Below are 26,087 nucleotides of genomic sequence, written 5' to 3' on the forward strand. Positions count from 1 at the left end.
AATATACTCTCTCTCTGTCAGACACATGCACACTGAATACTCTCTCTCTCTGTCAGACACATGCACACTGAATATACTCTCTCTCTCTGTCAGACACATGCACACTGAATATACTCTCTCTCTCTGTCAGACACATGCACACTGAATATACTCTCTCTCTGTCAGACACATGCACACTGAATATACTCTCTCTCTCTGTCAGACACATGCACACTGAATATACTCTCTCTCTCTGTCAGACACATGCACACTGAATATACTCTCTCTCTCTGTCAGACACATGCACACTGAATACTCTCTCTCTCTGTCAGACACATGCACACTGAATACTCTCTCTCTCTGTCAGACACATGCACACTGAATATACTCTCTCTCTCTGTCAGACACATGCACACTGAATATACTCTCTCTCTGTCAGACACATGCACACTGAATACTCTCTCTCTCTGTCAGACACATGCACACTGAATACTCTCTCTCTCTGTCAGACACATGCACACTGAATATACTCTCTCTCTCTGTCAGACACATGCACACTGAATACTCTCTCTCTCTCTGTCAGACACATGCACACTGAATATACTCTCTCTCTGTCAGACACATGCACACTGAATATACTCTCTCTCTCTCTGTCAGACACATGCACACTGAATATACTCTCTCTCTCTCTGTCAGACACATGCACACTGAATATACTCTCTCTCTGTCAGACACATGCACACTGAATATACTCTCTCTCTCTGTCAGACACATGCACACTGAATATACTCTCTCTCTCTCTCTGTCAGACACATGCACACTGAATATACTCTCTCTCTGTCAGACACATGCACACTGAATATACTCTCTCTCTCTGTCAGACACATGCACACTGAATATACTCTCTCTCTCTGTCAGACACATGCACACTGAATATACTCTCTCTCTCTCTGTCAGACACATGCACACTGAATATACTCTCTCTCTCTGTCAGACACATGCACACTGAATATACTCTCTCTCTCTGTCAGACACATGCACACTGAATACTCTCTCTCTCTCTGTCAGACACATGCACACTGAATATACTCTCTCTCTCTCTGTCAGACACATGCACACTGAATATACTCTCTCTCTCTGTCAGACACATGCACACTGAATATACTCTCTCTCTCTCTGTCAGACACATGCACACTGAATACTCTCTCTGACACATAATAATATAATAATAGCTCAAATTTATTTAGCGCTTTTCTAAATACCCAAAGCGCTTTACATAGGAACAATAGGAACAGTGGGAATACAGTGATTTATTCCCATGCTTTTTTGTTCTTGCTTAATGTAAATCGCTCTGGATTAAGAGCGTCTGCTAAATGCCTACATTGTAAATTGTAACAGACTGTAAGAAAATAAAAACACTGAATATACAGTATGGGTATCGTGTTGCAATCCCATATAATCTCAGTTAATAATAAATCATGTAAAGATACTTTTCTACTGCTGTCAATGATTTCATTTGGATTATCCCCGCCTCACACACACACACACACACACACACACACACACACACACACACACACACACACACACACACACACACACACACACACACACACACACACACACACACACACACAGCCAGCTTCACAATAATGCTGTCTAATGAGGCACATTTTAACGATTTTTCAAAAATAGCAGATCTACAAGCTCATAGTGCGCCACTCGGTGGCGCGCTATGAGCTTGTAGATCTGCTATTTTTCAAAAGCTAAATTATAACACTGTATGTAACCACCAAAAGGGGTTCCCGCTCAAAATGGGTTAAGGAGGGTGGAGCTCTGAACACGCACACACGCATGTGCGTGCACACACACATGTGCACGCACGCACGCACGTACACACGCACGCACGCACACACACACACACACGCGCTAACATTCCCCCCGGCCCCACATGTGACATACACAGGCGCACACACACACGCACACCAATGCACCGAGACATGCAGGTCTGTATGCGCGCGCACACACACACACACACACACACACACACACACACACACACACACACCTGACTACTAAACATCTCTAGACTCGGGTCACGTGCATCAACCCCCCCCCCCCCCCTCTTCAACAATCCACTAACCCAGACATAAACACGTTCGGGCTATCTTAACCCATTTAGACGTTGACATTTAAAACATGTCTTCTAAATCCTGACATTTTTCTGAAATACCTACAGTATGTTTCTATGTCAGACAGTAGGTGCTCAATATTTCATGTCAAGGACCCCCAGAATTATATGTATTTACTATTTGGCCACCGACCCCCATCTGAAAATATGTTGTTCCAGGGACCCCCCTCAGAAGCAAAGATTTGAGTTAAAAAACGTTCGCTCTGAAAGAATGTATATATTCAAAGATTTGTGCCACATTTTCACTTTGAAAAATAAATAAATAGCAGACCTACAAGCTCATAGCGCGCCACTCGATGGCGCGCTATGAGCTTGTAGATCTGCTATTTTTCAATAGCTTAAATTATAATGTTTAAAACACCAAAAGGGGTTCCCCGTCCAAAATGGGTTAATAGGAAACGCAATATCAGAGCTTTCAATATGCTGCTGGAAACGTCTGAAATAAATACTGGCTGCGAGCCACCAATATACTTATGATGTGGCTGCCTAATTTCATCAGCTTCAAAAGCCCCTTCCAGATAGAGCGGGTCTGACGACAACACAAACAGTTGCGCCCATTAGGCAAATGGAAAAGGAAATGTAATTAAAAAATATCAGTTCATTTCAAAAGCAAACAGAGACAGAGAGGGGGAGGGAGCGAGAGAGAGAGAGAGAGAGAGAGAGAGAGAGAGAAAGAGAGACATTTACACTTCATGTGCGTCGTCATTTGTATTATTCCCTGCGTGTGTGCAGCTTTTGAATAAAGAATGGCATTTCTTTGATACCGAATCAATGACAGATGCAGAAGGTCTCGTAGCATGCTGTGATTTCTGATTCCCCCCCCCCCCCCCCCCCCGCGGGATAATAAAGGTATCTAAATACACTGACAGAAACGGAAATAAAAACTAAACTAGATAAAGTGCCAATCGGCACAGGTCTCCACCAGGGCAGGTCAGGTCAGGTTGTGGCCTCCTGGTGGCGCTATAACAGGCCGTTGAGGAATATTTGGGGTTCGTCGTTGGCATCCAGGGAGTGTGTGTGCAAAGTTTGGCATGGATCGGGCCAACGGTGCCGGAGATTAGCTGATAACGGACGGACGGAAGGACGGACGGACACACACACAGACGGACGGAAGGACACACACACGGACGGACGGAGTGCAAAACATACTGTCCCTCTAGGCCTTCGGCCTGGTGGAGACAACAAACTGATGGTGGCCGTACACTAGGTGATAATTTGGGCATTTTTGACGCTCGGGTGGTTCCCGACTCAATCGGGAGCGATAGACGATGTTATAAACTCTGGCAGTTAATGAGTTTAATGATGATGGATGTGAGTGTGTTTATGTTCCAGATGTCCCCACCAGCACCAGGGCCATGTTCCAGATGTCCCCACCAGCACCAGGGCCATGTTCCATTCTTATCCCAGGGACACTTTTGGCGTGTGTTGCATCACGTCTTTAATCTTGTCAATCACTTTCAGCCTGGCGTCGCTATTTTGGGGCATGTAAGTATTCTTTGATTGAATACTACTAAAGTTTGCAAAGTTTGCTAAGAGGATAAGCCGTGAACACTGCGCACATGTGTGCGTGTAGTCGCTCGCCCGGTGGAGCGATAAGTAAAATGTACTTTCTTACTTTGCACAACAGCAATACACACTGCTCATCACGCCAAGAGAGAAGACACAGTACAGACAATACTACATACAAATAACTGCATGGAATATGTATTAATAAAAGAGACATCCATATCAAAGCAGTGTGTGTGTAAACATATAAACACTCACATTGACGACGTTGACAAAGTCGTCATCCGACAGCGTCTCCAGCATCTCGTTGACGGACTGACGGATGAGTTTGAGGGTGAGCCCGGACACACTGCCACTCCTACAACAGACCAATTATAGACATAAACACATGCATATTATGGAATCATGTACACTTATAATGACACTTATTCTGAAGAAGCCTATAGGGGTGGCAGTGCTAGTCAGCTCTTCTACGACACTGGTCTAAACCACCTTCCAGGCTCTCTTGAGAAACCTCATGTTCAGCTTTAAAAGCAGAGTTGACGGGTCACATAACGTGATTAAGGTGTTGACTAATCCCAGGTTTAGCACTGTTAGATACCGCTATTTGATGTGGAAACATTGGTATGAGTGCCTCTTATAGATTTATTTTTTTCACAAGAGATTTTTAGAGTTATATGAACGAATGTATTTATTATTTGTAACTGTTTTGTATGTTTTTAATTGTTGTTTGTCTTCTGGCTACGGCTGTCAATAAAGTTCCATTCATTGTACAAAGTTGTGAAGCATGTAACAGGACATGTTTTGCATTCTGCAGCCACTCGTGATAAATATATACAGAGAACAACCCTCCGCAATACTGAACAAGATTTACAGAACAGATTCCCCTGAAGCCTAATTTATACTTCGTCGTAGGACAGTGTTGCTTGCTTTAACAAGCTGATCTACAAGCTAACAATGTGTTGCAAAGCGACACGTTGTTAGGCGAGCACCACACTCCTGCTATGGTGTACACTTTATACATTAAGCTTTAATCAACCATGGAGAAGATCAGAAACATCGTTAACGAGCTGTGACACGGCTGGCTTTGATTAAAGCAGAGACTACCAAATGATACCCTGAAGATAGACAAACACACCCAGACACACACTCCCAGTGTGGGAGATAGCAACATAAAAGAAATACACATTTGACACAGACTTATAGCATGTTATGTAGACAGCACTATAATTGCATTGTATGTAGTCACAGCACGTCATAGTACATATGTATAGCATAGTAGTATATAATATATAATGTATAATAGATATTCCACTGTTACATTTCTTAGCTTACACATGTTTCATGATAAATGCTTTTTATGTGATGTATTCCCATGCTTTTTTGTTCTTGCTTAATGTAAATCGCTCTGGATTAAGAGCGTCTGTTAAATGCCTAAAATTGTAAATTGTACAACCACTATTTATCATGCTGCCAGGAAGGCTAAAGTATTGCAAAAATAGTTGAGTATTCAAAACCCCTGGGAGAACAGACTATAGCATATGTATACAGTAGGGTTTAAGTGGTTAAAGGAGGGCTTATGGTAGGGGAAATAGCCAATAATGCACTTTTGCACAAAATAACACCTCGGGACGTAACAACTACAAATAAAGGTAATGAGATCATGTTCTTATTTTCTATATTCTATAGCATTAGCCTTAGAACACTTAGAACACAACATTCTCTTCTCATTATCCAGTTTTGGAACAGTGTGGATGTAGAATAGAGGAATGTATAAATAAGGTACCCCAGAATATTGAGAGATGGATAATCCAAGTTTTAAAACAAAAATAATTGAATAAACCAAACCAAGAAAACTTTTCCTTAAGACAGTAGAACTATGTGCTTTAACCCATTCTGACCTGAGATCAGATTCTAAAGATTAAAAAAATAGCAGACCTAGATCTGCTATTGTTCAATAGTTAAAGCATGATATGATGCTAACACCCGTTCAGAATGGGTTAATGTAATGATGTTCTTTCATATAATAACTTCCTTACTATAAAGTGGACTATAAATGATGGTCTATAAAATGATGATATAATTAAATACTCATCTTAATTGGTTCCTACAGGTAGAGAGAAGTAAATGGACAGAACAATGAGGGTGCACTTTTTAACCCATTCTGACCTGAGATCAGATTCTATAAAATGTCTTCTACATCCTGACAGTTTTCTGAAAAAGCTATGTTTCTATGACAGTGGTTCTTCGATTTAAAAAAAAATAGCAGACCTACAAGCTCGTGGCGCGCCACTTGGTGGCGCGCTACGAGCTTGTAGATCTGCTATTTTTCAATAGCTAAAGCATAGCATAATGCTAACACCAAAAGGGGTTGCCGCCGAAAATGGGTTAATCTTCCGCTTGCGGTGGCAGTCCTTTTGATGTCTGAAAGACTGTCACAGTCTTTAGGCGGGCCAATTATCGGTGTCTCGGCCGAGCCGAGGGGCTTTGAGGCAGTTTGAAATGTATTCTTTTCATTTATTAAATTGTGTTGTCATTTAGCCTCGGTGCGCTGCCAGCTAGCAGTTCTGCTCCGCGGCGGTAATTAATTAGCGAGCAGCACGTGGTGACGTCCAGTTCAGACAAATCACTTTTAACCCATTTTGGGGCGGGACCCCTTTTTGGTGTTAGCATTATGCTATGCTTTAGCTATTGAAAAATAGCAGATGTACAAGCTCATAGCGCGCCACTCGGTGGCACGCTATGAGCTTGTAGATCTGCTCTCATACTGTAACCAGAAGCATACTGTAACCAGAAGCATGTCATACTGTAACCAGAAGCATACTGTAACCAGAAGCATACTGTAACCAGAAGCATACTGTAACCAGAAGCAGGTCATACTGTAACCAGAAGCATGTCATACTGTAACCAGAAGCATGTCATACTGTAACCAGAAGCATACTGTAACCAGAAGCATGTCATACTGTAACCAGAAGCATACTGTAACCAGAAGCATACTGTAACCAGAAGCATACTGTAACCAGAAGCAGGTCATACTGTAATCAGAAGCATGTCATACTGTAACCAGAAGCATACTGTAACCAGAAGCATGTCATACTGTAACCAGAAGCATACTGTAACCAGAAGCATGTCATACTGTAACCAGAAGCATACTGTAACCAGAAGCATGTCATACTCTAACCAGAAGCATGTCATACTGTAACCAGAAGCATACTGTAACCAGAAGCATGTCATACTGTAACCAGAAGCATACTGTAACCAGAAGCATGTCATACTGTAACCAGAAGCATACTGTAACCAGAAGCATGTCATACTGTAACCAGAAGCATGTCATACTGTAACCAGAAGCATGTCATACTGTAACCAGAAGCATACTGTAACCAGAAGCATACTGTAACCAGAAGCATGTCACTCGTCACAGCAGTCGGGTGGAAACCTTGTACGCCCCAAAAACGTAATTTATCAGGACTACATCTCAGAGGCAAATATTGTACTGTTACGAACATTTGAAAAATGTAGTTTTTTTTTTGTAGGTTTTGATTTCTTATTTTCTTAAATGTTTTATCCCACGGTTTTGTAAAACCCATTTTAACCCGGTGCCAAGCGGCTCAGCAGAGATGAGTGAGAGGACCGCTACTAGCATGAAAGGCCTCTCTACAGACAGGGCGTCATAAGGTCAGCTGACATAAGGGTAACAAAAGGGTGACATAAGGGTGACATGAGGGTGAACGGAGACACTCACGCGTCCACCAGGATCAGCATGTCCTTGGGTGAGGCCGCCCCCTGGATGTACCTGGAGAGGAAGCAGAGACACAGACATTAACGCACGTCAGAATGCATGCATGTGTACAATGTGTGGTGTGTACGTACGTATACCTGCACGCGTTAGAATGCATGTGTACAATGTGTGGTGTGTGTGTAACCTGCACACGTTAGAGTGCATGTGTACAATGTGTGGTGTGTACGTACGTATACCTGCACACGTTAGAGTGCATGTGTACAATGTGTGGTGTGTACGTACGTATACCTGCACACGTTAGAGTGCATGTGTACAATGTGTGGTGTGTACGTACGTATACCTGCACATGTTAGAATGCATGTGTACAATGTGTGGTGTGTGTGTAACCTGCACACGTTAGTGCATGTGTACAATGTGTGGTGTGTGTGTAACCTGCACACGTTAGAGTGCATGTGTACGGTGCATGGTGTGTATGTACGTATACCTGCACACGTTAGAGTGCATGTGTACGGTGCATGGTGTGTATGTACGTATACCTGCACACGTTAGAGTGCATGTGTACGGTGCATGGTGTGTGCACCTTCACAGTGCACACATTAGAATGTACGGTGCGTCTACCTGTGCACGTTAAGGCACGACAAAGCCAATTTATACGCTATACAATTTAAACTACTATAGTGTATTTTGGCGGTTTATTGTGTACCAAAAATAACACTTTTCGGCGCACGACACCTCTGACTTCGTAGGCCTGCTACTTTCAAAGCGTGACACTGATTAAAAATATAATTTGTAATTCTAACCCTAATGCTTTTAAATATAAAAAGGTAGGCTAAGTGATATATTTTGGTTAAAACAAAAAGTAAAGGTTAATATATAACTGCTATAGTGTTCAGTAACAGGAATCTTCCCATGTGTCTCCAGCACTTTGTAGATAAACAGAAAATACATTTTCAGGTAGGCGAGTTGTGAAATGTCCCGTTTTGGGACACATTTGTCTTGCATTAGGTTATGTCACAGACACGGACATATATGGAGATCAGGCCTGAGAATCCGTAACGGCGGTGTTGTGTGGAGAGATGGAAAATGTAGTTTGATGATTTCAACCCGCCATGTGCTCATTGTTTACTTTTTGAGGGGCGCTGTAGTGTACCACATTTGTGATGATTTGATTGGCTGAGCACGGGATGTGATGATGATGATAAGAGCGCCCCTCTTTTCACACAAGTGTGATTTATTATTAGTATTATTTTAGGAAGAAAAAAAGAGAAAGGAACCTTGATGTTTTTAACAGTAAAATGTAACTGGTGCGGTGCACGGGACCGCCAAACAAACAAACAATAACAGTGTTGCGTTCTTTCAACCACAGTGTATTCAAAATGGACGTCTTCAAGTGACATACAGGTCGTGGTGCTGTAGTACAGTATGTATGGTGCACGTTGCATTCCATCACATGTTGTCCAATTAAGCTGGTCTACGCAAAGTCTCTGATTGGAGGAGTCGTCGGTTTGATTGACAATAGCTCTGTGTCGACCACAGCCTCATCTCTCTCTCTGGAACCATCCATCCATCCATCTTCAACCGCTTATCCGTAGTCGGGTCGTGGGGGGCAACAGCTCCACCAGAGTGCTCCAGACTTCCCTCTCCAGAGCAACATTAGTGACTTCCTCCTGGTCTCCTCCCGGTGGGACGTGGTCCTTGGTCTGCCCCGGGGTCTCCTCCCAGTGGGACGTGCGTCGAGGACCTCCCTAGGGAGGCGCCCGAGAGGCATCCTAACCAGATACTGTTATGTAGGCTCAGCTAGTCCCAGAAAGTCATCAGGGACGGTTCAAACGGACCCCGCTGACGAGAAGCCTCACCAGCTGGTATGGAGCCCCGAAAATAGCTGATCTACAAGCTCTCAACGCGGCGCAGCGCGACGCGTTGTGAGCTTGTAGATCTGCAATTTTCAGACGGGGACCATAAGGCTCTCAGAAGGGTGGTGCTAAACAAGCCAAAATGTTACGGCCTTGTAGGCTGTTTGAGTTCCTTTAAAACCTTTTTAAAACCTTTTACATGGGGTAAAATGTAGTATTGATATTTATTTACTGTTTTCATAATGTACTGAGGGCCCAACCTAAGTTTTTGTAATCTGTATCTGTATTTATATACCCTCGGTGAGGCCTTTGGGGAGGGCCATGCAAGCAGCAAGCGGAGCCGCAGCACCATGACCCTGCGGAACCATTGCCCACCACTCCTGAATGAACTGTCTGGTGCTGGGACTCTGGTGCAACGCACAGGTCCTCGCTCTACTCCTGGTGAGAGCAGGAGTGGACCTGGTGAGACGTAGGAGGGGCCCGGCCAGGAGACAACCCACAGAGCCTAGTCCTTCCATGTGCCAGAAGTGTACCTCCCAGCCCTGGCAGAGTAGTTCTGGAGTCGTTCCAACGGATTGTGTGCCCCTGGTTTTTCCCTAGTGGGACTGATCGAGGGTAGCTACAGGGGCGTAAGTCGGGACTTGATCACTCCCGGCTGGGTCGCCTGAGTGAGGGGTATGATGTTGAGAGAGAGAGACCCGACCGAAACCCCGTTGACCAGTCAGGATACATCACTGAGGATACGTCCCAGGTGCATCCATGCAATGTTTTTTAGTTAAATCACCACCTTCCCCACGACGATGCCCAGCACAAACACAAAGAACAGCGTGATGAGGAGGAGGGTCACCACATGCTGACTCCTCTCCTCCTTCACCACCGTGTGCCGAGACGGCACCGCGTTGATGCCCGACGTGCTCTTCTTCAAACCGGAGTCCTCCCGCATGGGTTTCTTCTCTTCCTCCCGTAGCCTCAGCATCTCATTGTACTCCTCCACGGTGCACCTCCGGAGCATCACCTCGTCGTTGTCCAGCGCGTAGCCCGTGGACTTCGTCGTGGACGGTGGCGGCGTGGAGGTCGTCTCCGACTTGAGCTGGCCGGACGTCGTCGTCGTCATCTTGTTCGTCTCCATGTCGTGCGCTTTCTTCTTTTTCTCCACGGGCAGCTCAAACACACACCTCAGCTTAATGGAGTCCATCGGTTGGAGTCCGTCTGGCTTGGCCTTCTCCCAGACTCCCTCCGTGCTGGTCACGCCGGGGGGCACCACCATGGACTTGACCATGAACTTGTGCTGGACCTTCTTCTCCGCGGGGTCGTAGTCGAACGGCTGCAGCGTGAGCGAGACGTGGGCCGAGGCGCCGGCGGCGATGATGCCGGTGTTGGGCCGGACCGTGTACATGCGCGCCGCCGTGGTCTTTATCTTGAAGCACACGTCCCGGTCCGTGGAGGGGTTGGAGAGCTTGAGAGTGGCGGTGACCACATCTGTGAACGGACCTCGGAATGTGAGCTCGTGCCGAGGCTCCAGGAGCAGAACCGGTTCCGGCCCGTCGGCCATATCGCAGTGGTTTGGACAACAAGGCCTTTTCTTGATGGAACCACTTTCTGGATTGTTGGACTCGTTATGACGACACTGGGTAATGTAATGTCTATGGTTTGATGTTAAATGGGCTGCCCGAGAGGCGCGAGAGAGAGCAGGCTTGTGCAACGTCACGAGCCCTGCCTAATACCTAGGACCATTCAACAGGGAGAGGGACGAGTCGATGATGCCAGGACTTTTTGAGATAAGCGTATTGAATGATGCAACGATCGTGGCTATAGCGTTTCAAAACACGCCGACAGTGGAAGAAGCAAAACATCTGTAGCTTCCGTTAGCTTTAAATACCTGCTGGATGATGTCATTGGCTGATGATGTCATTGGCTGATGATGTCGGATGCCTTTTTGAGCGATCCACCACCAGCCTCTGAGACACAGAGTAGTAAGCAGATGTACGCTGCAGTGTTGTTTTCATCGACTAAAACTAAGACTACCTATTTTCACTGACAAAAACTAAATGGAAACTAAATGAAAACTAAGCTATGGTGACTAAACCTGAGACTAAATGTAATGACAATTTCGTCAACAGATAAAAACTAGACTAAAATGTTAGGAAGGGGACTAGTGGACAAGAGATTCAGTATAAGTCATTTTACACTTGGTTGCATGCTGAAAATGTCAAATCAGTCATTACGACGGCATCAAGGCCCGCCAAAATACATTTTAGTCGACTAAATCACCTGTAGATTTAGTCGACTAAAACTAGACTAACAATAAAACATTCCGGGTGACTAAAATGTGACTAAAACTAAATGAAAACTATTCAAGAGACTATGACTAAAACAGAAATTTGCTGCCAAAAAAACAACACTGGTACGCTGAACCGTCTGCTCGTCAAGGACAGTTACAAGGTGAAGTGTTCCCTTCCCATCCAAGGTTCTGTTCTGTTCCGTGAGGCCCAGGACCGGTACTATCCTCCTGACGGGCCTTGTGAAGCTAATATAATTTCACGATGCTTCATAGTGATGGCTCCAATGCTTTGTTTGTGTACCCTTTTGATTTAGTTAGCTTCGGTGGGGCTTTTTTTAATCATCAGATTGCGCTTGTTGGACTTGAATGTGTGTTGTTCTCTGTCTCTGTGCAATGTGCAATTTGTGTGTCGGTGCTTTTCTGTTTGCTCAATGAGGCACAGCTTTTGAGTGGCCGCGTGTGTGTGTGTCTGTGTGTGTGTGTGTGTGTGTGTGTGTGTGTGTGTGTGTGTGTGCGTGCGTGTGTGTGCGTGCGTGTGTGTGCGTGCGTGCGTGCATGTGTGTGTGTTACGGAGACGCCTGTCCACTCACCACGGTCTTCTACGGACATCGTAGAGGTCAATCTTATTGGGCGTTCTACTTGCGTCCATCCAGGGTGATGCTAGGGTCAGGACAGAGGAAAAAGAACATTAAGGGACACTGCATGGCCAGGGTTGTCATTGAATGATGACCTTCGACGTACGCACGCCGAGTTTGACATCAAACAGTGGGATGGATCTCGAGATCTATATATAAAATAAACTATCTATCTACAAACATAATATACTGACTGATTTGCATGTAACTCCATATGTGTACTTAGCTCTGGTCCATAGCCTTCTGCTGCCCTGCAGTATAAGGCTATGGGACTTTCTGTTTTAAATCTCAAATTGAAATCAGACCAGCCTCTCCTCTTTAGCGTATATAAAAATAACGTTTTTGCTACTCACCAAAACAAAGCGGGTTGTGTCATTAGAAAGCCTACTTTCCTTAGTGGACGCACTCTGAGACCCCCCACCAAACGTATAAAAAGTACTTTTTGGCCAAAAGGGGATTTTGTTTCCACCGGAAAAAAAATACTTTTAGTTGCTCCAATGCACCCTCTACCGATATTGCCCAGAGAACTTTCTCATAGAGAATATTTTTCCTCCGTTTATACGTGTGGTCCACTAAGGAAAGTAGGCTTTCTAATAACACAACCCGCTTTGTTTTGGTGAGTAGCAAAAACGTTCTTTTTATTTACGCTAAAGAGGAGAGGCTGGTCTGATTTCAATTTGAGATTTAAAACAGAAAGTCCCATAGCCTTATCCTGCAGGGCAGTAGAAGGCTATGGACCAGAGCTAATGTGTACTCTGCTTGTTCGATGCTGCCGTTTATTATCACATATGAATTCTGGTACTGCTTGTTTGAATTCTGCTTAGTAACATGGTTTTATTGTGCAATGGGTATCTTTTCTCCATTACCTGGGAAGTAGCGGGCCATCCCGGTGGCAGAACCAAACACCTGCCACAGCAGAGACGGGTCGAGCTCAACGTTTCTGCGGAACACGTCCTCCAACGCTGCGGTCCAGTTCAACTCATTCAGCACGATGGTGGCTGGAACAAACACACACACACACACATTAACATTCCCCTCACCATATGGACCGGCTGACAGTTCATAAAATGTTTGCGTCGTAGTTTTGGCAGATAACTAGTATCTATCTATCTAATCATTCACCTAAATACCGTAATCAACAAGGATCGGGGCGATTAAAAAGGGTTACGCCAACTGGTGTTCTGACCAAAGCCCCGGACACCGAGAGGAAGCGTCGAAGCCAAATGGACATGCTGGCCGAAAGCAAGAACTGCAGCTCGAGCCGAACTGGGCCAAAAAACATGAACGCGCGTCATACTCGTTCACGACTCGCACGCACGAATGACCCGCGGTGCTCGTTCATGCGCGTTCACGAATGCAATTCTAGTGCCGTTTTATCAGGCCCGAAATGGGCAGAGCCTGTAATGATATAGATATTACAGAGAGGAGTATGCGCTGAGCAGTCCATGCAGACGTCCCTCTGGTTTTGACTTTGAAGTATTATTACGACACCAACGACAAAAATGATCCAATAAACCACCTAAACCTATTTGTGGACTGGATGTGGTTGACAATGACAACCAGAGAGAGAGAGAGAGAGAGAGAGAGAGAGAGAGAGAGAGAGAGACAGAGAGAGAGAGAGAGAGAGAGAGAGAGAGAGAGAGAGAGAGAGAAAAGAGATAAATAGAGGTTAGAACGCTGAAGGAATTGAAAACCTGCAATCATATCAAGGAGGGCCATTCGCTCAATGATATTACTAGCGCGCGCACACACACACACACACACACACACACACACACACACACACACACACACACACAAAATGGGTGAATGAAAAGGTCCTTAATTTACCAAGATACGCCGTCCCACGCTTATTGGTATGAAATTCTGGCATTCGAGTGAAACCAGTTCTTATAAATATGACGCGATATTAAACCCTTCTATGGGAATTCAGAATGGTAAAAAAGGAATAGTATGTGGTTAATGCACGTACTGTATATGTCCCTGTGTATTCACCAGGCTACGTTTGCATCTGTGGAACATGTACAGTGCAGTACCGTAGCGCGCACTTACAGTAGTTGACTGGGTGCAAAGAACACACACACACTTTTTAATCAATTTTGTGCGGGAACCCCTTTTGGTGTTAGCAATACGTTATGTTTTAGCTATTGAAAAATAGCAGATCTACAAGCACATAGTGCGCCACCGAGTGGCGCGCTACGAGCTTGTAGGTCTGCTATTTCTTTTAAATCAAGGAACGACTGACATAGAAACATAGCTTTTTCAGAAAAGTAAAAGTAGAAAATATTTTTAGAATCTGATCTCAGGTCAGAAGGGGTTAATGAGCATGTGTGAGAATCAGCCAGAAGGCGATGAGATATGGATACCGACATACTGTCCTAGTTATCTCCACCCTGGTTGTCTGTCATCTGTTTGCCCGGCAGGAACATTTACTCACAAAACAGCTTATGTGAGAACAATCGTGATGATTGCCAATTAAATTACACAATTAATACCGTCCGATTGGTTAGTTGGATTATTTTATAATGATGCCCCCGCATATCATACATTTCCCATAATCACACTAAATGCTGTGTTACACAAATGACTACACACTATAATTGCATTTTTCTCAGACAGCAAATACTACAGCATGGATGAAATGGGATGATTTTATTTTAATCTTTAATCCATTTAGGCCCCGACGTCAAAAATGTAAAAGAAATCTTCTAAATTCTGAGTTTTCTGAAATTCATAAAAATAGCAGACCTACAAGCTCGTGCTGCACTCAATAGCACTTCCCATTGCAGTCAGAACTGCAGCATCACTCCCAATCTTCCGCCGTAGTCTGAAAACCCACCTTTTCAGACTCCATCATGGCCCGTAGCAATTACCCCACCCCCTTAGATATATTAGTGGGGATCCATTAAAGATAGGTTGAAAAGTGGTGAAGTGGTCCTTTAATGTAAGTCGCTCTGGATTAAGAGCGTCTGCTAAATGCCTAAATTGTAAATTGTAATAGCTAAAGTGTGACATAATGTTAAAACACCAAAAGGGGTTTCCGCCCAGAATGGGTTAAAAGAGAAAGTTTCACGGTCGGGAGGGAGGGAGGTTGCCAGGTTGGACGAACACAATCAGGCTGATTACAGCGTTCTGGGATGACGTCCAGCTCGTCACAACAAGGGCACAGACAGCACGGCGGACTGACCAAGATGACCACAGACAGGAGAGAGAGAGATGGAGAGAGTGACAAAGAGAGAGAGAGAGAGAGAGAGAGAGAGAGAGAGAGAGAGATTTGTGACTCGCAACCCGACAATCAGCGTGCCAAATGAACGGAGACAGACGGTAATATCGAGCACAAGCGTGAGTGCAAGAAAAACAAAATCAACTTGTACGCTTTTTACCAAAGGGCCTGTGACTTTGGCACAAAGACACGCACACACACACACAGTGTCAGTATCAACAATCCTTGGCAATCCTTTGGTGAGATTGCATATCCCATATATACCTCAACCATAACATATTAGCCATATACGGTACATAAGTCTCTGCCCTACTCAGTGTGGCCCCCAACAGGTCAGGAAGGAGGTCTGGAATAACCCTGTGGGATAATTATATCACACTGTCTGTAATTTGATATATATATACAGTAGATCACACTGTCAGAGAGACACAGAGAGAGAGAGAGAGAGAGAGAGAGAGAGAGAGAGAGAGAGAGAGAGAGAGAGAGAGAGAGAGAGAGAGAGAGAGAGAGAGAGGAGAGAGAAGAGAGAGAGAGAGAGAGAGAGAGAGAGAGAGACAGAGACAGAGACAGAGACAGAGACAGAGACAGAGACAGAGACAGAGACAGAGACAGAGACAGAGACAGAGACAGAGACAGAGACAGAGACAGAGACAGAGACAGAGACAGAGACAGAGACAGAGACAGAGACAGAGACAGAGACAGAGACAGAGACAGAGAGACAGAGACAGAGACAGAGACAGAGACAGAGACAGAGACAGAGACAGAGACAGAGACAGAGACAGAGACAGAGACAGAGGAGAGAGGAGAGAGACAGAGAGACAGAGAGACAGAGAGACAGAGAGACAGAGAGACAGAGAGACAGAGAGAGAGAGAGAGAGAGAGAGAGAGAGAGAGAGAGAGCATATAACCGAGTCTCGTGTTCTTTAACCACATGAACTAGTGCTTCTGTTCTGGGGTCAAACATTCAGCAAACATCACTCCTGTGTATACTGTAGTGTGTGTGTGTGTGTGTGTGTGTGTGTGTGTGTGTGTGTGTGTGTGTGTGTGTGTGTGTGTGTGTGCGCGCGTGAGTGCTATATATAGACTGGTGCACATTGTGGGACAGCACTGGCAGGCTAAAGTTGAACATCATGGGAACATGAGACAGAGACAGACACAGAGACAGACAGACACAGAGACAGACAGAGACAGAGACAGAGACAGAGACAGAGACAGAGACAGAGACAGAGACAGAGACAGAGACAGACACAGAGACAGAGACAGAGACAGAGACAGAGACAGACAGACACAGAGACAGACAGACACAGAGACAGAGACAGAGACAGAGACAGACAGAGACAGACAGAGACAGAGACAGACAGTACTTACAGCCTTCATAGATGTCAGTGGGGATGTGCACGCCGGTGGTGTTGTAGGACACCAGTCTTTTGAAGTTTGGGTCGTCGTGGAATTCTGGCACGTATCGATTCTTCGTCCGGTCCGTCTGATTGAGCTGCACGGAGAGATATACACAGACCAGTGACACACTGTTAGAACAATAAAGATTGGACGACGATGGCGACATGGTCCTCCACATACATGCCCCTCTAAATGTCACTGCTACCTACCCACCTACAGTAGCCTACCTACACTATGCACCCTCTAACGTAGCCCCATATGTGCCCTCTCCCTATACGCTCATTCTGTAGCTCCGAGATGAGGTCACACCCTGGGTCCCTCCCACCGCGGTTCAGACACGGCGCATGTTTCCACAATACACGCTTCTTACACTAAGGGTTTACACTAATTCAACCTTAACAACGCCCAAGAAAATCCAACTAGAGATTTGAACCGAGCCTTTACGTCCCGTCTTTTGTCAGTCGCTTCCATGTTTTTCAAGGAAGTTTAAAAGCTTTAGCGCCTCCCCTGGTCGAAAATTTCCCACTGACTTCAGTTCACTCGACATGCACGCCGCGCACACGCACGACTTCCTTGATAAACATGGAAGCGACTGACAAAAGACGGGACGTAAAGGCTCGGTTCAAATCGCCAGTTGGATTTTCTTTGGCGTTGCTGAGTTTGAATTAGTGTAAACCCTTTCTGCCCCTTCACGTTTTGGATTCATTGTGCAGAAAAGGGTAAGAAGCGTGTATTGTGGAAACATGCGCCGTTTCTGAACCGCGGTGGGAGGGGCCCAGGGTGTGACACAGAATGAGCGTAGGGAGAGGGCACAAATGGGGCTACCTCTAACACAGCAGAACAGCGGAGAGTAATTTACTGTAGATGCCGATCTGTGTTTATAGAAACAGACGGTTGACTTCTCAGGCCAGACGGAGGTGTGGGAACCTGAACCGCACACATCTGCCTCAACTGATGCTCTGCATGCAACGTGTTAACCTGGCATAAAAATAGTCCCCCCTGCACCACATGCAAGGAGTACCGATCATGGTACGGAGATAGCGATGATAGCTAGTACCATGCAGTCAGATAGTGATGATAGCTAGTACCATGGAGATAGCGATGATAGCTAGTACCATGGAGATAGTGATGATAGCTAGTACCATGGAGATAGTGATGATAGCTAGTACCATGGAGATAGTGATGATAGCTAGTACCATGGAGATAGTGATGAATGCTAGTACCATGGAGATAGTGATGAATGCTAGTACCATGGAGATAGTGATGAATGCTAGTACCATGGAGATAGTGATGAATGCTAGTACCATGGAGATAGTGATGAATGCTAGTACCATGGAGATAGTGATGATAGCTAGTACCATGGAGATAGTGATGATAGCTAGTACCATGGAGATAGTGATGATAGCTAGTACCATGGAGATAGTGATGATAGCTAGTACCATGGAGATAGTGAGTGATGATAGATAGTAAAATGCAGTCAAGTGATGAATGCTAGTGTAGCCTCGGCCGGGAGGCGAACCCGGGTTCCCCATTCCAATGGCACGTACGTAAACCAGTCGACTAAAGAGTCATGACCCGATAGCCAAGTAGCAACGCAGCACCGTATAGCCTACAGTCGTCCCCCCCCCCCCCCAATTGGAAGCGTGTCCACGCGCGCCAGCCAGGAGCCAGGCTCGACTGACTGGGGGGACCTCCGCCCCAGGGAGTGAGAATGTTTGGGCTGTCGACTACCCAGGTTAAGGTCTGTGCCGCCTGGGAACATACTTGTAGAGGTTACCCAAACACACCACTGCCACCAATGTAGCCTCGGCCGGGAGGCGAACCCGGGTTCCCCATTCCAATGGCACGTACGTTAACCAGTCGACTAAAGAGTCATGACCCGATAGCCAAGTAGCAACGCAGCACTGTATAGCCTACAGTAGTACCATGGAGATAGTGAGTGATGAATGCTAGTACCATGGAGATAGTGAGTGATGAATGCTAGTACCATGGAGATAGTGAGTGATGAATGCTAGTACCATGGAGATAGTGAGTGATGAATGCTAGTACCATGGAGATAGTGAGTGATGAATGCTAGTACCATGCAGTCAAGTGATGAATGCTAGTACCATGCACTGTGCAGTCAAGTGTGCGAGTGTGCTTGCACACTCACACACACACACACAACCGCAAACGCAATGAGTGCTGCCGTGCGTAGTGACTTCTTAAGGTTCTCAAGCAGCACATGTGTGTCACTGTCTGCTATCCCTGCCGACAAATTATGCAAACCACAGCCCAGTCGCTGTGTTTATTATTACATAACCTGACAACAAGGCTGGCATGCTGATATAAGCGCATCGTCTAAGTTGGCAAGCTGTGATGGTTGCAATACGTTTATCAGCCTTTACAAAATTGGACATGGTACTTGAAAGTTACCAGTGGCGTAAATATCGACGGTGCAACAGCGCCCCCAAGGGGCCCATGAAGGGGGAAGAAGAAGAGAGAAAAAAAGAGTCAGGACGAGACGACGGTGAAAGCCTGGTTTCAGGGGCTATCGGTCGCAGTTAGAGTAACACCAAGGATTACCGGTAGTCAGTGATGTCACTGACTGGCTGGTTTATAAACAGCTTCAAGAACATACTACTTCCGTGTTGCATAACAGTGACATCACTGCCAACTCCTTGTTATCTTTACCACCTTGTTTCACAGTCTATGCCTCTATGGTGCGTATACTGTGTTCATGGCGCGCTGCCAGTGCCTGTCATCAGCACAACAAGCTCAGCTGTAGACTATTTTGTCACGTTCCGTCGCGCTAATGAAACACTAGATGGGATTATTATATCAGCAGTATCAGAAGATGTAACCCAGGTAAAGTAATCTGTCACTCTGCAAGTTTAACTAAAGTTTGTCCAAAGTCATTTCTGATAGCCTGCAGGCAGCAGCCCTGCAGTCCTACAGATTGATTGAAAGTGAAACATACAAATTGATGTAAACATACAGTACATACAGATTGAATGAATATTTATATATCAGATCGCATCACATAACATCGCATCGCCGCCGACTTTATTTTGAGGTCAGGCCTGAATGGGTTAATATCATCTGTATAACCGACCGGGGTTCAACCAACTATTGCATATCAAAATGGCTGCTGCGTCTATTAATGTTCAATGAATGACACAACCCGACATAGTACTCTCTACTCACCCCATCTTTGGCGTTGTAATAAGCCAGATCGTCATCCTGCAAGGAAGGGAGAGATGGAAAGAGTTAAAGGCTCAACAAAGTTAGCCAGCCATTTGGAATATGTGCCTTAAACTCAACACTGGACACACAAAATGTAGCTTTTTTTATTTAAAGAAAATATATATATGCTTCCGGGGGCGTCCCTGGAACAACATATTTTCACATGGGGATCTGCAGCCAAATACATATAATTCTGGGGGTCCTTGACATGAAATATTGAGCACCACTGACGTAGAAACATGAGTTATTTCAGAAAACAAGATTTAGAAGGCATTTTTTTTATTTCGATGCCGGGGACACAACTGTTGAACCAATGCAAAACTACTACTAAAAAATCTTAAAATTATATTTTGGTTGCAATATAGCAGTAAAGTAATTGTCTCCACCAGGGCGAAGGCATGGGGGGAGAGTATGTTTTGCAATGTTTTGCACACTTGTGTCCGTGAGCAGCTAATCTCGGCCACCGTTAACCCGGTCGATGCCAAATTTTGCACACACACTCCCTGGATGCCAACGATGAACCTCTGCCCCAAACTTTCCACAACGGCCTGTTATAGCGCCACCAGGAGGCCGCTTTGTGCAAAACAAGTTTTTGCACAGTACACCTACAGATTTTGTCCAAACATCACGCAAATTGGTACACAGTCTCTCTAGAGCCATTCAACGAAACCGGTCTTGCAGATTTCTCAGACTCCATCCTGATTGGTTAAGATTGGCTTCCAAAGTTCACAGGAGTGCTCAGTTTCAAACAAAATGCTGCAAATCATGAACACATCGCGTGATTTCCGTGAAATTGTGCACCCACATTCCCACTAGGCCGAGGACGAAATGCCACATGAACAATTTCAACTCAGCCTCAAGGTGGCGCTATAACTGGCCGAAAAGTGTTTTTACCTCTAATTTACTTTTGTTGCCCTTTTATCCAACCACCAGATGAAGGCAAGCTGCAATGTCCTACATTCCTATCCTGGTGGAGACCTGTGCCCAGAAGGGCACTTTTTCTAGTTAACTCTGTGAACCAACCAACTGAAGGCAATCAAACATATAGCTCAGACCTTCACCCACTCACCCGGCAGATAAATGCATTTAATCGTCGTAGCAACAATACTCATCATAACCTCCCACAGTCCTGACTTGAGTCATCAAGCATGCACGAAGGGCCTAATATCGGTTATGTACAATTGTATTTTCTCTTTGCGGCCTACTTCAATAGAAAATATTAAGAACAGATGGGAAGAGGATTTAGGAGAAGAAATCTCAGATGGTGATTGGGAAGATATTTTACGTCTTGTCCACTCTTCTTCCATTTGTGCGAGGCATGGGCTAATCCAATGCAAAATCATCCATCGTGTGCATTTCACTAAAGTTAGGTTATCCAAAATATATGGTGATATTGATCCCCTGTGTGATAGGTGTCGTTCGGCCCCTGCCACGTATATACATATGTTTTGGTCATGCCCTTCTTTACGTAGGTATTGGACTAAGATCTTTGACACTATGTCGAGTAGTGTTAGGGTACCATTTGAACCAAATGTAATGACAGCTATTTTCGGAATCTCTTCCCCTGATCTGTTCCTGTCAAAATACGAAGCTCACTTGGTGGCCTTTACCACTCTCTTAGCTAGGCGTCTAATTCTGATGAAATGGAAGTCCTCTGTTCCCCCAACCCATCTCCACTGGATTAGAGACGTACTCCACTTTATTAAATTAGAAAAAATTAGATGTACCCTGAGAGGCTCGGTATCCAAATTTGAGGACACATGGGGCCCCTTCCTTGCACTAGTAAATGACTTGCAGTTTCAAGATATTCCAGATTGAATGAGTTTAATCCTGGATTTGAGCATGCTAGATTCCCGACGTAGCTGGGTTGTTCAGTATATTTATTATTAGGAGCCATGTGTGGATGCACTGCCACGTCCATTGTGTTTTGAAAGGGTGACCAATGACCATGCCATGTTGTCTTGTCTTGTCTTGTCGTATGTTTGTCTTGTTTTTGTTTTTGTTATAGTTTTCTACAACCACACAATAGAACACACAGTTATCATCTGTTATTTATTAAACGGCTGCCAAATAGAGTAAGCCTTTATTATTACAAAGCAAGGGGCAGGACAATATTAATTTGCATTCATTATGACAAGCACAATATGCTAGGCCAGTGTATTAAATGTGTCTGGTATGTTTCTCCTCATTATGTAAAATTATGAAATTCAATCTCGACTTGAGTCATTATGCCGCTATTGTCATTGTAATGAGATTTGCCATCCAATTATGGCAATCATAGTAGGTCATGAATAACAGATCCCCCCCCTTTCTCTTCTCCACTTGAACATGTGTGAGATGTGGCTAATGTTAATGAGGACTCATGAAACCTCACCTCAAAATCATCTCTCCACTGGTGCTCCATCTGGATCTTCTCTGCCTCCGACGCCAACCTCTGAGAGGAGAGAGAGAAGAGAAGAGGAGAGTATTATATTAAAAATAAATAAATACATCAAAACAACTGTTCACAAAAGATCAAAGCAAAGAATTCCCGTTCCATATCAAAAGCTAGCTTTTATGTCTCCCTCCGTCGGTGGACGGATGTCCAAACTGTACAACCAAGAGGGCGGCAAGTCTGGTACGCAGTCCGCTTCAAATAACTTTGTTAACACTTAGAATGCGCCAGAAGGTTTTCAAAAATAATGGCGCTAGAGTGCCAGCTGATATGACCGGGAGTCATAATCTTCCATTAATAACCTCACGCTGGTCAGTCTCTCTAGAAGCGTTAATAATCCGAACGAGAGGCGTGCAGAAGTCAGAAATGACATTGCCCATCTAGTCAAAACCATGGAAGGAAAGAAACATGCGCAATTGAGACCAGGAAGTTGTACATGCATAAATGTGGGCATGTACAACTTCCCTGGTCTCAATTGCGCATGTTTCTTTCCTTCCAGGGAGCAACCATGGAGTCCACCGTACGGTCTTTGCCTAGTCCTAACCTTATTTAATTAACCTTGCCGCAAACAAGGAAGTGAACGGCAGTGCGCATGCGCAAATCAACAAGGAGTACATTGCAGGAGAGGCCAACCAAATCAGCAAGGAGTATATTGCAGGAGAGGCCAACCCAAAAAATACACGTCCAAGGCACCCCATGGTTCCGATATAAAAGACGTGTATACACATACTGTACCAAGGCCAACATTGTGCTAACATCGTCGACCAGTAGGTGTTCTACTCGGAAACCAGGGTCAAAATATCTCAATGGAAGATTAGCCTACAAATGGTGTGCTAGTTCTATTAACATTCTCTCATACATACAGATTGGTAAAGGTTACGTTTTATTTAATAACTTATTTATTTAAAGCCGCGCAGCGAGAAGACATTATGGCTATTTCGGGGTCGTTGGAACGGAAAGGTTTGGGAACCCCCCCTGGCGTGCGGCTACTAAAATTAGCATGTCCACGCTCTGCATCTTTGTCGTCCCAGATCCTAATGACTAGGTTAATGGGTTTATAATGGGGGGGGGGGGCCAGCTTTTAACCCATTCTGACCTGAGATCAGATTCTAAAAATGTCTTCTACATCCTGACAGTTCTCTGAAAAAGCTATGTTTATATGTCAGTGGTTCTTCAATTTTTCAAGCATAACATAATGCTAACACCAAAAAGGGGTTCCCGCACAAAAGGGGTTAATCTCTACCTGGTCCAGAAACTCTACTATACTATTAATTTCCCCGGGGAAATATCAAAATCCAATTCTTCCCGCTAGCCGAGGCTCGGAGGGTTTGGAGTCACGCAGGATTGAGAAGCGCCACAACGGAGCACATTCAATTTGACAAAATGAGAAGAGGAGGAAAAGATAATTATTGCATCAATTTAGCCTTAAAATTAAATAAGTCGGAAGAGAAGAATCAAGAGAAACGGAACCGAGGTCTGTCAGTGAATCAAACCATTAAGACCAGGAACGGTTACCGTTTAACCACATTAACCATTATTTTATACTTTGGCTGTTGAAAAATAGCAGATCTACAAGCTCATAGCACGGCACCGAGTGCCGTGCTACGAAATGTGTAAAGACGTGTGTAAATCTTTGAATATATATTTCTTAGTTTCACAGCAAACATTTTTAACTCATATCTTTGCTTCTGGGGGTCCCTGGAACAAAATATTTTCAGATGGGGGTCGGCGGCATATTACATATATTTTTTGGGGTCCTTGACATGAAATAGTTTGAGCACCACTGACATAGAAACACGGCTGTTTGGCTGCCAGAGTTTTACCGACTTTGATTTGGGCAAGTACTCAAAAGTAAAAGTAGCAATACCACTGCCCACAATGTAGACATAATACTCTGTGTTAAAACTTAAAGCTCAGTATTCAGAATGTAAAAGTACAAACGTATTGGCATCACAATGTACTCAATTATGCAGTTTTAAGTTTTCAAAATGTATAACAAAATCAATGTACAACATACATTGTTATACATTGTATAACAATGTATAACAATGCGTCGCATGGCGACACGTTGTGAGCTTGTACTGTAGATACAGTAGAAGTATAGGATAGGGCCGAAGTATAAGTGGTTAACCCTGACAACAGAAATAAATAATCTTCTAAATCATGACGGTTTTCAGAAAAACATGTTTATATGTCAGTGGTTCTCAAAGTTTTTCATGTCAAGGACCCCAAAAACTATATGTAATTGGCCGCCGACCGGAATATATGTAGTTCCAGGAATTTTGAGAATACGTCAAAATTGTAGCTTTGCAAAAAAAAAGAAACATTCTCTCGAAAGTCGTGAGAATGTTCCTCGTGTCGCCAAACACAAGGAACGTGCAGAAGTAATTTTGTGTTTGGCGCCACTAATGTAATTAGGTTCCATCTGCCCTTTGGGCTCACTGTGGGAGTATATGGACATCTCTTTGTACTGTATCTACAGTATGGCACGTGTCAAGAAATGCCAAAGCTAAGTAATGACTAACCTTCATTGGCATGGGGGGAGAGTATGTTTAGAATGTGTGTTTGTGAGGGTGTGTAGGCACGCAAGCACGCACGCACGCACGCAAGCAAGCACGCTTCCTTTATTTTTCCAGGGAAGTAGCTGAGCACAAGTGCGTGCTCATTTTCAGCAACACACAGAAACACACACAACCTGGGCTGCCGTTGGCCACTAAGCAGCTCCACTGGAGCAGTTGGGGGTTCAGTCAGTGCCTTGCTCAAGAGCACTTCAGCGGGTGTTGGGTGAGTGATAATCAATCACTTCTCCCGTGCAGATTCTCCTGCCCGTCCGGGGGAATCGAACCGGCAACCTTTCGTCAACAGAGACCACCTTTCGTCTTAGAGACCATCTCTTGCGGGTTCACTGTCCCTCCGAGTCCACACATGCCTTAGTGGGGGCCAACACACTTAATTTGTCTCTCATTAGAGGGAAGTGTAGTGGGAAGTGTTTGCGAACGACTGACACAGAAACATGCAGTTGGTTTTTCAGAAAACTGTCAGGATTTAGAAGACTTTTGTAGATTCGGCCTCAGGTCTAAATGTGTTAAACAAACACTACCAGGCAGCCCTCACTTCACACGCTTGGGGTTTTTTTTTCAGCCAAAAGTATACTTTTGTACATTTACTTAAGTCACGTTTTGAATACAGGACTTTTACTCGCAACATCATCCGAGTACTTGTTCCACTACTGTGCGTGCCTGCGTTTAAATATGTGCCTCCAAGCATGAATATATACAAGTCGAATCAGGCGAGATGGTAAAGTTGAAATGACATTCCGTTGGCTTTGCTTTGCCCTGCGTGTGCTTCTGTTTGTGAGTCCACATGTATTAGCAACGCCGCCGAATTTATAGCTGATGATGATCAACAATCTAGACAATATTTTCCCTGCTGCACGCGACGACTAGAGGTGGTCTTACATTATATACACATGCAGTGTACAGGTAGGACACACACACACACACACACACACACACACACACACACACACACACACACACACACACACACACACACACACACACACACACACACACACACACACACACACACACACACACACACACACACACACACACACACAC

The 26,087-nt window shown here is 44.7% G+C and overlaps 2 protein-coding genes across 2 annotated transcripts in view; both read right to left on the minus strand.

Annotated features, from left to right (window-relative positions):
* cacna2d1a (calcium channel, voltage-dependent, alpha 2/delta subunit 1a) overlaps window positions 1-26,087 on the minus strand; it is a gene marked incomplete at its 3' end in the record, with an annotated part of 155,204 nt that overhangs the window by 63,544 nt on the left and 65,573 nt on the right. The window contains 7 exon segments of the mRNA XM_083794557.1: window positions 3,935-4,034; window positions 7,419-7,469; window positions 12,140-12,209; window positions 13,051-13,182; window positions 16,776-16,899; window positions 19,992-20,027; window positions 22,405-22,464. Of these exon segments, the coding sequence (XP_083650683.1) occupies window positions 3,935-4,034; window positions 7,419-7,469; window positions 12,140-12,209; window positions 13,051-13,182; window positions 16,776-16,899; window positions 19,992-20,027; window positions 22,405-22,464 (573 nt within the window).
* Window positions 10,044-11,180, minus strand: LOC310853560 (uncharacterized protein; the record flags this gene model as incomplete). Its single annotated transcript, XM_083757940.1, has 2 exons — window positions 10,044-10,895; window positions 11,148-11,180. The coding sequence occupies 2 exons, from the start codon at window positions 11,178-11,180 to the stop codon at window positions 10,044-10,046; spliced, it is 885 nt and encodes a 294-aa protein (XP_083614066.1).

This window comes from Protomyctophum parallelum, assembly GCF_964188405.1.
Source record: "Protomyctophum parallelum genome assembly, chromosome: 22".
NCBI lineage: Eukaryota > Metazoa > Chordata > Actinopteri > Myctophiformes > Myctophidae > Protomyctophum > Protomyctophum parallelum.